At 50.2% G+C, this 14,246-nt stretch overlaps 1 protein-coding gene across 46 annotated transcripts in view; it reads left to right on the plus strand.

Moving 5' to 3' along the window:
• Nucleotides 1-6,404: 6,404 nt before the first annotated feature.
• Nucleotides 6,405-14,246, plus strand: part of CELF4 (CUGBP Elav-like family member 4) — a 293,404-nt gene continuing 285,562 nt past the window's right edge. For 14 of the 46 annotated variants that reach the window (XM_081801368.1, XM_081801358.1, XM_081801360.1 and 11 more), the window contains exon 1: nt 6,409-6,997. In XM_081801368.1, the coding sequence (XP_081657494.1) occupies nt 6,712-6,997 (286 nt within the window). In that variant the 5' untranslated portion in view covers nt 6,409-6,711. Of the gene's footprint in view, nt 6,998-14,246 lie in introns of all 46 variants that reach the window. The other 32 variants (XM_081801347.1, XM_081801337.1, XM_081801370.1 and 29 more) reach the window with 5 other exon arrangements.

Raw genomic sequence — 14,246 nt, forward strand, 5'->3', positions numbered from 1 at the left:
AACACCTCTATGAACTGGGTTCTATTCCTCTTCCTCTTTTACAAATGAGGAAACTGAGCCACAAAGAGATTAAATTACCTGCCCAAGGTCACAGAGCTAGGAAGTGGGAGAGGCGGGACATGCAGCCAAGGAGTCTGGCTCTGCCAGCTTTCTCTAAATGCAGCTGTCAGCACCTGCCCCTGTCCGACTAAGGGCTGGCTGCCTGGCCAGGGCTCCTTTGGAAAACATGTGAATTCTCTGGGAAGGATGAGGAGTAAATTCCTAACCCTTCGGTGAAACAAGTTAATTTTACTTATACCTTTGTATGGCCCATTTTGACCCTCAGTTCCTGCTCTCCCCTGAATTTTTTACACGAGACCGTGAGTCAGCCTCACAGACACGGCACTGTCTCACCTTCCTGGATGTGATGTGAGGAAGGAAAGGAGGGTGGAAGAGAGGACTGTGGTCTCCATTTTATGGAGGAGAAAGCTGAGACCAGGAAAGCAATGACTTGGGTCCCTCCTGTCCTCCCACCCCCATGCAGGATGCCTGGGCTGCAGGACTCCAGAGCCCTTTATCCTGCTTCTTGGACTGCTTTTCCATTTCCCACCTGCCCTCAGCAAAAGTGAGGCAAAGCCCCGGTTGGCATAGAAGTCAGGAACAGGACCATGTTCCCATGCCAGGAAGAGGGTACGTCCATGTTGACCAAAGGCCTAGAGACCCCCAAAAGCAACCCCCACCCACTATTGCCCAGAGCCCAGGAGCGCCCATAAGACCATGGCCACGTGTCCCTGGGACTCAACCAGCAAGGGAGGAAGCCCAGAGGTCCCTCTCTCGCCAGCCCTGGCATTTTCTGAGGTGTAGGAGGCAGCCTATGCCCTTCCGGGGAGTCTCTGGGTTTCCCAAAACACAGAGCATCCTAATTCCATTCTCTTCCCCCCCTCCCCCCATGGATTTGTTTCCCTGGCCAGGTCTGGTGTTGGCCGGGGACAGGACAAGGGAGCCCTTCAATTGTCTTCTCTTGCTGGCAGGAGGCTGCTTACGTTAACTGAGAGAAAGTAGGGACTGTTTTCCTCTTCCTTCCCACCTCAATTAGTGCTTCTTATATCACTAAACCTTCCCAAATTATTCAAGGACACAGAAGTCCTAAACTTGTGGAGAAGACCAGAAACAGACTTCTGAGGCTGCTTTCAAAGCCACATCTTGCCCACCCCATCTACTTCCACATAGGAGCCCCTCTAGAAGCTTCTACCTTTTCACCATCACTTAGGACCCATTGCACACACCAGACCTGGCAACTCCACCCACTGCCTCAACCTCCCTCCTCCCTCCCTAAGCTGACCCCCTCTTTCTGCAGGGCCAGATCAGAGTTCTCTCCGCCAGAGAGCCTTCCCTGGGTGCCTCTGCCTACACAATCTCTAGCTTCCCTAGGGTCCCATGGCACACATCACCAGCACCTTTCGCTCTGCCCCTCGGTAGGCTCAGGCCCTTGTGTGGTTGCTCCTCTCTGAGTCAACCTCTTTGCCCAAACCCTGTCTCCAGCCTCCCCTCACTGCCCTCTGCAGGTCTGGGCAGAGCAGTCTCTCCACAGAGCTGCTGAATTGGTGGTCTGGTCTCCCTTGGGGGAGCCTCAGGCAGGCAGACCGCAGCTCTGTTTTCAGCTTGTTCTCAACATAGGCTTGGTTCTTCTTGCCCTGCTTCTTACCCTTCTAGCCCTCAGGCCAGGCCATCACCCAGCTCTCCGGCTGTCTACCACCTTCTGCCCCCTGCCTTCACAAGAGCCCCTCCTTCCACCAGGCTGCTGCCCCCCATCACAGATTATTCCACACAACTCAGATTGTTCTCTCTTTTCTCGCATGTGGAACTCCTCAGGCCTGGAAGACTAACCATCTGCTGCCATTTGCTCTTCTGCGGCTTTTCAGTTGGTATGACTTCGGTCTCTCTAACTAGACAGTGGGTTCTTCCCAGGCCTGCCCTTTCTCTGCTGCTTCCAGTGGGAGACTGAAAGGGCTGGCTGAATGCAAGAGTCACCGCGTGGTGAGGCCTCCGAGCCCAGCTGTGCAGGCTTGGGAGGCTACACTGCTGTGTGTGTTCTCATCCTGGGCTCTGAACTCCCAGGAGAATGTCTCCCTGGGGCCCTGCAGCTCCCCATCCTTAGGGCTCAGATGAATGAATACAGCATCGCCCCCCACCCCAAACCAGATTAGCCATCGGTGTCTAGAAACCCCATCCTGAGTACCTACTGTGTGCTTGTGTCTGCGAAGATGACCTGCAGAGGAGGAGGAGGGGCCAGATTACCAGGTTCCTGCCCTTCACCGGTTCACAATCTAGATGGAGAGAGAAGATTCGTAGGCAGGACAGCCAAAGCAGGCCTCAGGGTGTGAGGCCACGGCCAGGGCTGCAGAATGCAGTGGGTGCCATTGGGAAGGAGAGTGAGGGTGGCCCCAGGGAAGGGAAGGGAAGCTGAACACAAAGAGGGCTTCCTGCTCCCTTGAGGGGGAGGACCAGAGGGAAGTGAGGAGCAGGAGGTCATGGTAAGGCCTGCAAAACTACACCATCTGAGCCAAGATCCCCACCACACAGGGCTTCGTGATATCCCCGTAGATGAATCAGCAACAAAAATGTAAACCCCAAGCGCAGAGAGAAAATGAGAAGCGACTGTTCCCAGCTCCCACTTCCATTTGCCAGCCTTCTCCCTTTCAGTGGAGGGAATCATTGTGGCCATGAAGTGGCACTTGAAGAAAAAGTTTTAAATCTGTTTAAATGCCACAGGGAGCAATACTTTGCCCCCATCTTTCCCTAGTTACATTTCTATTTGATGATCTAAGGTTAAAAAAAAAAAATTAGTTCAAGTCTTTCTTTAGACTATCAAGGGCAAGGATACCAAAGAGGCAACCTAACCATGTTTCTTACTATTATCTCCAGGGTCCTGCTCCTTTATTACATTAGTTTGAGACACCTGTCTGTGTTTTTTTATCCCCAATACTCTGCTGTGCCAAAGCAGTAGGAGCCTAAGAGATCCAAGCTCTGTGCCTTTAAGAGATCAATGCCTTGGCAGAAGCAGCTTCTGCCGCTGTTTACACAGGGTAGCTCAGTTATATGGGGCCTGGTGTCCTGGTTGCTTCGGCCCCAGCAATGTGGGGACTGGTGGGGCATTTCACCACATAGGGGCCAGAGAACTAAGCCTCGAGGCACGTGTTACCCCCCCACACCCCTAAGGAGAGACTGTCCAAATCCAAAATAAGCCATCCTCAGGTGGGAGAGAGGGGAGGGTGAGGTACCTTCCTTAGGAAAGAAGGAGCTATCCACACCTTTGGGTCCACATGTGGAGAGACACAGGGAGAGGGCTGTGGTGTGGAGGGGGGGGGGGAAGGCGCAGTCCTGGAGAGAGATGATGCTACACCTTATGGTGGGCGTTCGGCATTTGCACAGGCATCCAAAATAACCAGATGCCCCCTTCCATTACCAGCTCCACTCTCCCACTCACTCCTGCCCAGGGACTGCTTTTATTTATGTATTGGCTATTATTATTAATAATAATATGAATAATGAAACACCTGCGAATAATTTACTTGGACCTGGGCGGGGCTGGGGTGGTGGCAGGAAGAAGTGGAAGATAAACCACAGCTGCCCTCCCCTGTGCAGGCCCCTCCTTTCCCAGCCCCTGACCCCAGCTCACTCCCTTCTCTTCCCCCAGACCTCCCTTGGCCTTAAGGCTTTAAGGATTTAAGGATGGACTTGGGGGGCAGGGAGAGAAAGAGAGACCTTAAGAAGGAATTACTCTCCTACACTCCCCTGTTAGGGCAGAAAATAGATTCCACTCCATTGTGAGATCTTGGGAGGTAAGCGCCAGCACCACAAGATGATGTTAGAGGAGATATTTTGGACAAAGATATTGGCCTCTGCTGATGTGTCCTGAGGGAAAGGTGAGGAAGCGGTCTCAGCCTGGTAGGTACACACACACACACACACACACACACACAGGCAGACTGTGGATACAAACAGGGTCTATGTACACATCCACACCGCATCCACAAAAGTACCCACAGTGCTGACAAGACATATGCACGCACCTCCAAGCCACCAGCTCAAACCCTCCATGTGCCTACCAGGGCCATACCTCCCTATTACAGCACTTCACAGGCACACGGAGCACACAGCTACACTGCAGAGAGGCTCTATGTGTGAGTTTCTGTTCGATTCCATCAACGTGTGCGATTCTTAGGCCATCATATAACACTGGATAATGTAAGCCCAGAACCGAGTTATGAATCAACTATACTTACACACGATTCCATCAAGAAAAGACAGGAGAATCTTAAAATGAAAGGAGGAAGTTCCACAGTTCTCAGAATTGTACTTGCTGTTTGGTCACTCGCCCTGGATCCTCAGGGAGAGGTGTCCCAGGTGGGCTCGGGGCCTGGGGCTGCGAACCTCAGGGCCTCCTCGGGCCTCCTCCTGGCGCCGGAGAGCTCCGCGTTGTGGTTGAACCAAACGGGCTTGATCTCGGTTTTCAGGCGGATGGGGTCTCATTTCTTTAAATAAAATTTTAAACATACTGTCTAATAACGTCATGTAATCCGAGGGCAAGAAAAGAAAGACCCAGAACACCCGAAGGGGGCCGGTGGGGGTCCGGGCAGGGTCAGGCCAGCAGCTCTGCCCCCGCAACTCGCGGGGGAGCGGGCGCGTTATTTTAATTTGCCCGGCTTCTGAAGCCGTGGAGAAGAGGCCGCCCTGGAAAAGCAAATGTGGGAGAGGATGAGGGGCAGGTAAATATCATTAAAATGAAAATCTGCTCTCCCAACCCAAGTTCACCACCAGCATTCGCCCCCAGAGGCGGGGCTGCTTGGACCCGGCTCCCGCGCCGGCCACTCCCTCTCCCGCGCAGCCGAGGTTCTGACCCTGGCGGGCCCGGTGGGGAACCCGGCAAAGTCGGGCTGGGCGGCCGGACCCCCGGCTCCAGCCCGCAGACGCGACTCCCAGCCTCGCACTTGTGGAGAGGGAGGCGCTGCCAACGAAACCCGCGGGGGCAGCGCACGCCGCGCGAGTCCGGGTCCGGTCGCAGCCCGGATAGCGACTCGGGGGCTTTATTTCTTTGATGGTGGGTTAAGAAAAAAAATTTCAATTTGAACCAGTAAAGCAGACGAGGGCAAAATTAAGCCGGTCCTTCGCGCTGGCTCACCGACCCGGCACGGCACCCAGAGCCTGCCTCCTTCCACGGCGGGCGAGCGGGCCGAGGCGCCCGGCTCCTACCTTCCTCCCGCCAGCCGCTTGCCGGACCAGCCGCCGCGCTTCGGGGCGGGGGAGGCCGGCCGGGACGGAAACACCCACCTCCAGCCTTCCAGGCGGGCTGGGACGAGGGTCGGGCCCCGAATCTCTACGCCCCGTCCCCCCACCGAGGCCCAACTGCTCCCCAGCCCCGACCTCCCAGGTGGCTCGGGTGGCGGTAGATGCCGTGCGGGAAGGCGAAGATTTGGGGCTGCTCTGGCAGGTTGGGGATTCGAGGAGGAAAAAAGCAGAGAGACACGGAGAGAAAGAGAGCGCGCGCGAGAGAGCTCTTGTCTATAGATTTATCCACATAATATATATTTATGTAGCTTTTTTTCTCTCGACACTGATCAATGCGCACTCGGATCGCTGGGCGGACTCCCTCCAAGCCGACTCGCTTTTTCTAGTCTAAATAAATAAATAAATAAATAAATAAATAAATAAATAAATAAAGGGAACCAGATGGGAGAAAAAAAGCGCCCATTCCACCTCCGCCGCCGCCTTCGCCGCCGCCCCGCCCGCCATCCCTGCCTTTGCTTCGCCCGCCTGGCGCCCTAATAGAGCGCAGCTCGGTGGATAACGCCCCCCCCTACATACCCACACGAAAATGAAAATCAATGTTTTAAAAATACAAAAAAGTTGCACCTGCTGCTATTACAAAAAGAACCCCCAAAAGGCAAAGAGGAGGCCAGCAGCCCCGTTCCTAACGGGCACCCGCTCCCCGCGGCCGCCGGGCCCGGAATCTCAGCGCCTCCCGAAGAGCCATGCGCCTGGCGCTATTTATAGCCGGGGGCTGTCTCGGACTGTACCACCGCCGCTCGCCGGGGCCGCCGACGGGGGAGGCGCGGCGGGGCCGGCGCCGCCCCACGCCGTCCTGCTCCCGGCCGCCGCCCGCCGCCGCGCGGGAGCCCCCCCCCCGTCTCGCCCTCTCCGGGCCCCGTGCCCCCCTCCTCTGCGCGCGCTCACTCGCCGCCCCCACCCCTGGTCTGACTGGGAACTTGAACCGGTCCAGCCTGTTTAAACGGAAAGGACAGAGATCCTGTCTGTTCAACGTAAAAAAAAAAAAAAAGAAGAAGAAGAAGAAGAAGAAGAAGAAGAAAAAGAAAGAAAAAAGGAAAAAAGAAAAGAAAGAAAAGAAAACGAAAAAAAGAAAAGAAAAGGGAAAAAGAAAAAATCAGATCAGACAGAAAAAGAGAGAGAGAGAAAGAGAGGGAGAGAGAGAGGAGAGAGGGAGGGAGAGAGAGAGCGGGGAGAGGAGAGAGAGAGCGCGAGCGCGAGCGAGCGAGAGAAGAGAGGAGAAAGAGAGAGAGCAGAGAGCGAGAGGAGAGCGAGGTGTAGAGAAACCGAGGGGGAGAGAACCCGAGTGTGTGTATGCGTGTGCGTGTGTGAGCGCGAGCGAGCTTGCGAGGGAGAAGAGCGAGAGAGTGCGAGCGAGAAAGAATAAAAGGAAAGAAGATTTTCTCTATGTATATAAAGATGGCCACGTTAGCAAACGGACAGGCTGACAACGCGAGCCTCAGTACCAACGGGCTCGGCAGCAGCCCGGGCAGCGCCGGGCACATGAACGGATTAAGCCACAGCCCGGGGAACCCGTCGACCATTCCCATGAAGGACCACGATGCCATCAAGCTGTTCATTGGGCAGATCCCCCGCAACCTGGATGAGAAGGACCTCAAGCCCCTCTTCGAGGAGTTCGGCAAGATCTACGAGCTTACGGTTCTGAAGGACAGGTTCACAGGCATGCACAAAGGTGAGTGCACCTTTCCCTCCCAACTTTGCCGGGGAGAAGGAGCGGGCGGGCCGGCCGGCCGGCGACGGACAAGCGGGAGACTGCGCGAGAGGGAGCCTCGGGCGGACGCCGAGGAGGGAGGCGCTCGGGCAGCAGAGACCAGGACTGGGGTGCGTGGGGAGCTGTTCGCTGGGGCAAGGCTGGGTTTTGGGCGAGGAGCTGATAGAAGCGGTGCGGTGGGGAGAGCAACGGAAGCAGAATATGGAAAGAAACAGAGAGAGGATCGAGGGGAAACGGGGCTTGGATTTTTGGGTGCAGCGACTTGAAAGATTGGGACGGGGACAGCTGCACTGGCCAAGCCTGGGACGCTGAGCAGACTGGCGGGCGTTCAGCGGGCCAGGGACCGAGGGTGCTGTCCATCGCCGTGGTGCTGAAAATATTAAGAGGAGATGGTCTCCTCCTTCTCCGCTCCTGGCCAGAGTAGCAGGAGCGCAGCCGTCTAAAAAGAAGAGAGGTGACAAATTCGGGCAGATATTTTTATTTTGCTATCAATTTAACAGTAAACTCTCCCTGTCGAGCTATGTGCCTCAATAATCCGGTTGTGGTGGGGGAGGGGGTGTTTGATGTTTGAAGGAAGGAGGGACAAAACCTAAGGCAAGATTTAGCAAGGAACCAGCCATCCCCTGGGTGGAGTGGGGGGTCGGGGAAGCCTGAATGATCCCCTTCTCAGGAAAGCGGAGCTTTGGGGGGAAAAAATCTGTGTGTGCAAGATATGCATTTTGAAGGGTGTAGCCTAAATTATCCCAAACTCACCATGCAGAGAGGTTTATAGTCCATTATTGCTCTCCCTCGAAGCAATCATCGCTAGTGAGTGCTTGGGGGAGGGGGAGACAGAATAATCAAAGAATTAAAACCCAGCAACTTTTTAGGAAAGTGGTCATGAGAATTGTCTGCAGCCTGCCTGTTTTCTCCTTGTTTTATTATCTTTAAGGCAGATCCCCAAACGTGTTCAGTTGTAGAATGTGTGTGGGTGGCTGGTGGGTGACGAAATTAGCCCAGTGCTCCGCTCCCTAACAGTAATGTATAGGATGTGCAGTGGGGATTAATCCGGGCTGGAGCTGTGTGGGCAAGTTAAATGCTTTCTGAGAGAGATTGATCGTCAAGCAGGGAAGGAGCACCAGGCTAAGGAAGTTGTAAGGGATGTGTATGGACGTTCCGTTTTTAATAAACAGTAGTGTGGAGAGCCACTGAAGATCCTGTGTTAGAGCTGGTGGTTTTAAAGATGAAAACACACACACGCACACGCACACCCACCCACACAGAGAGAGCAGCCTCATCCTTGGCCACAAATGGGCTATGAACAGAGCTGATCCTCCGGCACATTAGGTGCAGAGCACAGAGCTGTCTGGCTCTCTAAGCAGCAGTGGTTTTCACTATCACAACCTCCCTCCCTCCTCCAGCCCTCCCTTCATCCGAATACTAAGCAGAGCTCCAAACTCTTCATAGTTGGAGTCCCAGAGAGCAGTTTTTATTGGCTTTAGCATCTTCCAGCTTGCCTGCTGAGGAGTAAATCTTAAAGTTAATGGCATGTTGAGTAGCACAGAAACACAGCAGAATGGAAATATACTGGGTTTGTTGGGGTGGGGTGAGGGTGGGGGCTGTAATGGAGAGACAAACCAACCTTTCTCCAATATGGAGAAAATGTCTGTCTGATCAGAAGAGAGCCTGGAAAGGTGAAATGGGGAGGCAGTCTTTGAAATAACATTTGTTTCCTTTTTTCCCCCCTCCCTCTCAAGTCAACCATATCTTTGTAGTTTTTCCCTTTCCAATCAAGCTCCCTGGAAGCTAATCAAGGTTTGTATCAAACCTTTGTCATTCTAATATGTCCCCAGATTTAAAATAGTAATAATGAAAATTTAAAAAGCATAAATAGGGAAATCTTTTGCCTATCTTAATGATCAGTTCTTGTGGTGATTTAAGATTTTAAAGTTAAAAAAAAAAATCAGAACCCACCAGAGGCAAAAGACAGTTGTGGAGAGCTGAGCTTCTTAAGAGATCTGGGTTTGGAGCACTTTATTTACTTCTTTATTTCAAATGAAGATAAACTTTAACAATATTCCTTGGTTTCTTCTCATAATCCCTTGCTGGTATCATCACTATGTTTTTGATGTTATTTGGACTCCCCTGTATTACAGCAAAGAAGTAGAATTATCATCATTTGCATCAGGAAGCTAGAGAAGGTTATATTATAGTTATTTCATATGTATCATATATATACAATCACATATCTGGCCAGGATTCCTAGAACAAGCAAAACTTCATTTTCTAAATAATTCTTCCCCTAAACTGGCTCAGTCAGTCGCAGGCAGGCCCATTGGCTCCGGCATGCTGGGTGTCTCGTTGTCGCAGCTCACCCTTCAGAGCCTGAGCATATATATTTTTCCCTATGAAACTTCCTGCCTCTCTATCCCTCGGATTTTTATAGGCAAGGTTGGGCCACAATGTCTCTAACAGTGCCTGGGAGCTCCAGGAGAGCTGAATAAATGAGACAATCTCTAAGGTCTGGTTTATTCAGTCCTAGAAGAGTTTGAACTCCTCTTTCAGAGATACAGCCTGATTTATTAGCTAATCCTGATAAAATAAGCCTCCGGCCACCTTAAAAAATTACTTGCTTGCCATTGGTGATTAATTACTTTTAAGTCAGAAAGCATGATGAGGCTTGAAGAATGAGGGCTGCATTTGGCTTCTAAATTTTCCCCAACTCTAAATTGACAACATGAAGCTAGGGATAGAAACATGCCTTTGTTAAGCCTGGTTTCAGGGCATGTTTGTGGCTCTTTCGTTCCCCTTCTTGAATTTCTGACTTCTAGTGAATCATTCTGGGATAAAATTGAGAGACATGACAGGATATTGACCTCCAGTGTGGATGGCATCTGCATGTTATTGGCAAAAAAAAAAGAAAGAAAGAAAGAAAAAAGGAAGAAAGAAAGAGAAGAAGAGAAAAGAAGAGAAAAATAAGTAAAAATTAAATTAAATGCATGAGATTTCAGGTGGGTATCCATTTGTTGGCCACCTGCCATTTCAGGTAACTAAAGAAGGAAGGAGTTCTAAGGGTTAATGGAATACCTGCCATGCGTAGAGTGAACCTTAAAAGGCAATTACTCCAGTCAAATTGGGAGTCTGTGGAGGAGGGAGTGGGTGGGTGTTGTGGAGCAAACCCAGCCGTTGCAGAGAAGGGCTGTTGGGCTGGGGAGGCAGCAAATAGCAGTTGTGGACTGGGGTAATTATTGTAAAGGTAAATTCACCCCCTGGAGACCAGAAAGCACTTGGGCAGGGGCTGGGGGAGATCTGGGTGCTACGCAGAGAGAGAAAGGAAGAAAAAAAGCCCAGAATTACAATTCAAAGAAATAACACCTAAAGAGGAAAACCCAGTTTAATGCAAACTCTCTGGGCTAACTCAGAGTCTTCTTTTCTCGCCCCATTAGAAGCACTTTGAGAAAGATTGTTTTTTCCAGGTTCCAAAGAGAAAGATATTGTACTATTGATTAAAGAGGAGAGAGGCAAACTCTAGGTAGCAACAGAAGTGAGCTGAGGACCAATTTTTCCCCTTCGTATAGAATTTTTCTCCCTTGGGGAAAGGAAGAGGTCACCCACTAGTCTAATTCTTTCCTTCTCTCACTTTACATTTATTTCTCTTTTCTTCTTTTTATTTCCTGGAGAACAAACAGAAGCAGTGACTGAAAATACATACATACGCATACCCATGCCTGCTAACACACACACATACACAGTCCGTGGATCACACATGAACAAGCCAGCAATCCATTCATAACTTTGGTCTTGTCTAGCAGGATAGGAGGCAGCAAAGACTGAGTTACTGGGAGACATAAAGACTAGTGCTCTCTGGATAGCCATATTATAATGCATTATCTTTGAAGTCATTTAAGTCCAATTTAAGTGGATGATATTTATGAATTAATGTAATCTAAACATAGGGCTGTCCCCAAAGGTTTAAACAGCCTTTACTACTGATGTGTGCTCGTTCCCGGAGCCTGCGATGCATTTAAATCTAAACAGTCAAGCCCATATCACAGTCCCTCTTGTTAACCAGTCAGAACAGATCTGTGCCTGGGTAACCACTCTGCACTGAGATCTTCCCCCACTGCATGGAGGAAAATCGAGTCTACTGGCAGCCCCAGAGTGCTCCCAACCCAGGAGCCACAGCTGCAGGGACTTTTGCCCCTTATACTTCCACACTACATCCAGAGGGAGGGTGGGCACAGAGTAATGGAACCTTGTGTGGGTTGAACTCCGGAGAGTATGTCATTTGAAAATAGACTCATCACCAGATACACAACCTCTCATTTCAATGGTACCTGAGTAAGAAGTGCCTGAAGCCCCTGGGTTTGAGGTGCAGCTGGGAGAAAGGGAAATGGCAAGTGTTATGGTTGTTTTGGTGATTCTTGACCATCTTCATAAAATCGTGTCTCATATTTTCATTTAAGATGTAGCAATTCTCAGAACATCGAGTTTCCACTGCTTGACTTTAGCCGAGAGGGCTCCTTGGTTTTGTTTTTATTTCCTTAGATAGGTGAATTAAAGCCAGTGAGGCTCTATTTGATTTCAGATGAGTCTAAGAGACAGTGAAGCTGGAAGTATCAGCATGGGCATCAGCTCAATTAAAGATGAACTTTAAAAAAAATTTACTTTGAAAAATAAAACTTCAATCTGTCCAGGGAAAGACACTGGTAGAATGGTGGGGCACACACCTACAGTTTTTAAAATGAAAGATTTGACTTGTGAGAAAGAGATATGAAAAATGAGGTAAGAATAACATTTAAAAAATTACAAATTTCACCGGAGAAAATAAGTGCTGGTGGTCATTACAAAACTAATGTAAAAACCAAAGCCACAGCCCCCGTAGAAAAACTCCAAACCCCAGATGTTTGTAAGTATTCTATTTAGGAGCAAAGAAAAAAATCACTGGGAAATAATTGATTTATGGAAGAGACCGGTGGTTATTTGCTGCTTGTACATAATTTCATTTATCTTTTAAAGAGACTCCCTTGGAATCAACACACAGATAAATTAATATGCACATGTGCCGTCTATGCATCCATGTGCAAGCATGACTAAGCGCATCCCACACATATGGGAACCAGGGCTGGCCTAGATTTCACTGCAATTCAACAGGGAGATGTTAACACTCTTTTCCCCCCTCAGCTTTAATGGGAATTCTAGATTGGGTTCAAAGAACCCCCTTGGCATACTTTCACTCTCTCCACCTACTCCAGTTGGCTGGATGTTTGTGGCTTCTCAAACACAAAACAAAATAAAACAAAAAGAAAGGCTTTTCTTAAGTAAAGTCGCAGCTTGGAAAAAAAAAAAAAAAACCAACCCAAAGGAACACGATTACAAAAATGTATGCCATAGATATGTGCCCCATAATGCAGGCATATTGTAAAGTTGTCAGAGTGCTTTCGAAGAGCTGGTTTCCAGGGGGCACTTTGGCTGCCCAGTGACCACGCCACACTCCAGGGACTTGAGCATGGCCGTCACTCTCACTGTTGTTACTATGATCATCCTCATTATTATAATTCATAGACCAGGGTGGGAGAGGGGCTTCTAAGTGATGCCTGAGAAGATACCCAAGACACCACAACCTTCACTGAGGAAAGAGCTGGTCTCACTCCCCTCGGATGGTTTTGGGGAAAACACTACACAGCTCACATGTCATCCGAAGGTGGTCTGTTTCCAACCTGACCCAGGAAAGATGTCTTTGAAGGGGATTTGGAGTAGGCAGGCTGCAGAAGAGAAGGAAATGTAACGGAAAATGAGGCCCCAAATCGTAGGCAGAGCAAAAGGGAAACTGAAAGTTGTAGGGCCCAAATGCCAGCCGGAAGCTGGGAGTGCTGGGTGACAGCAGCTGAAACGCAGCGTTTCTGAACTTGGAAGGGAAATCCCATGTGACATGCAGAGAGAAGCGCTAGAGAGTGTGAAAATCTGTATGTGTCTGCGGGTCCTGGAGGGCTGGGGGAGGGACGATGCCACAGCCTGTGTGGGTGTTGGTGTAAGCGTGTGTGTGTGAACTTCTGTTTGTATGTGTGTTTGTGCATCCAGGGAAGAGATGATAAAAGCAAATGGCCCTGGAATGATGTTAGGGGTAGTTTTCATCTTGTGAGGCAGTATGCATGACTAGGGAGATGGTTGATGGAGAAAAGGAGAGAATGTGGGGAGGATGACGCTGTCCTTGTGATTACGTCGGTGCTTCACCTCAGAACTCATAGCTTGGATTTGTCAATGATCTAAGTTCCAGTGTGGAGATGTGCTCTTGTGTATCTGCCTGATATCTCCACACAAAAGTCCAGGTTTAAAAAAGGGTTCCATCTCCCCCCACTCATCACCCTTCAGATGCTTGCCTGCTCTGGCTCACCTATTGACTCATTTTAGAAATGACCTTCCATCTGGGAGCTGAGTGGCCAGCCGCAGAACCCGGCTCTCTGCAGAGATAATTCCCGCCACCCACTGCATTTCTTACCCTACCCGCTGCCCCTTGGCATCCCAGCCCTACTTTTCTCTTGTGGTGTTTACACACACACACACACACACACACAGAGGATTTGACCAAGTCAGTCAAGCTAGCCCCTCCAAGCAGAGTGCTGCATTTTCCCTCCATGCAAGGAGGGAGTGGTAGGGACCCTCTTTTTGGTCTCTCCACAAAAGATGCCCTCCTTTTGGTCTCTCCACAAGAGATGCACATTCATCCCCTCTACCTTTGCCTTTTTAAATTCACAGACTCTCCAAGAATCACAAAAAGCATCTAATCTTAGCCAAATAACCTAGGGCAGGGGAACAGAGCCCCCAACTTAGTTGTAACCCTTTTATCATCAGCCTTCATCTCTCCCTTTTCCTTCTCCTCTTTGCCATTAAGACACCCTCAAAAATCGCAAGGTGGGGCCTAAAGAGAAAGATCCACATTCCACTTGGCAATGTAGGGTGCAGTTAGAAATGCCAGGACAAAAAGACAATGATGAGGATAAGACAATGATGACAGAGGAATGTCCAGAGTTGTTGTGCTTGCCCTGAGGGCTTCCTTGTTGCCATGCATCCTGGTCCCAGTGGCCCCTGGATGGGTGTAAAGCCTCAGCCTCAGCGTTGCCCGCAGGAACCAACTTGGAAGCCAGGTGGAAAACCCCAGGGTCACTGTCCTCTTTTCCAAATCCCTTTGGAAGTAGAAGGGGATGTTTTCGGGACCATATGCTCACAGGCC

Source organism: Leptonychotes weddellii, chromosome 13, assembly GCF_054177405.1.
Source record: "Leptonychotes weddellii isolate Sample4059 chromosome 13, ASM5417740v2, whole genome shotgun sequence".
Lineage (NCBI taxonomy): Eukaryota > Metazoa > Chordata > Mammalia > Carnivora > Phocidae > Leptonychotes > Leptonychotes weddellii.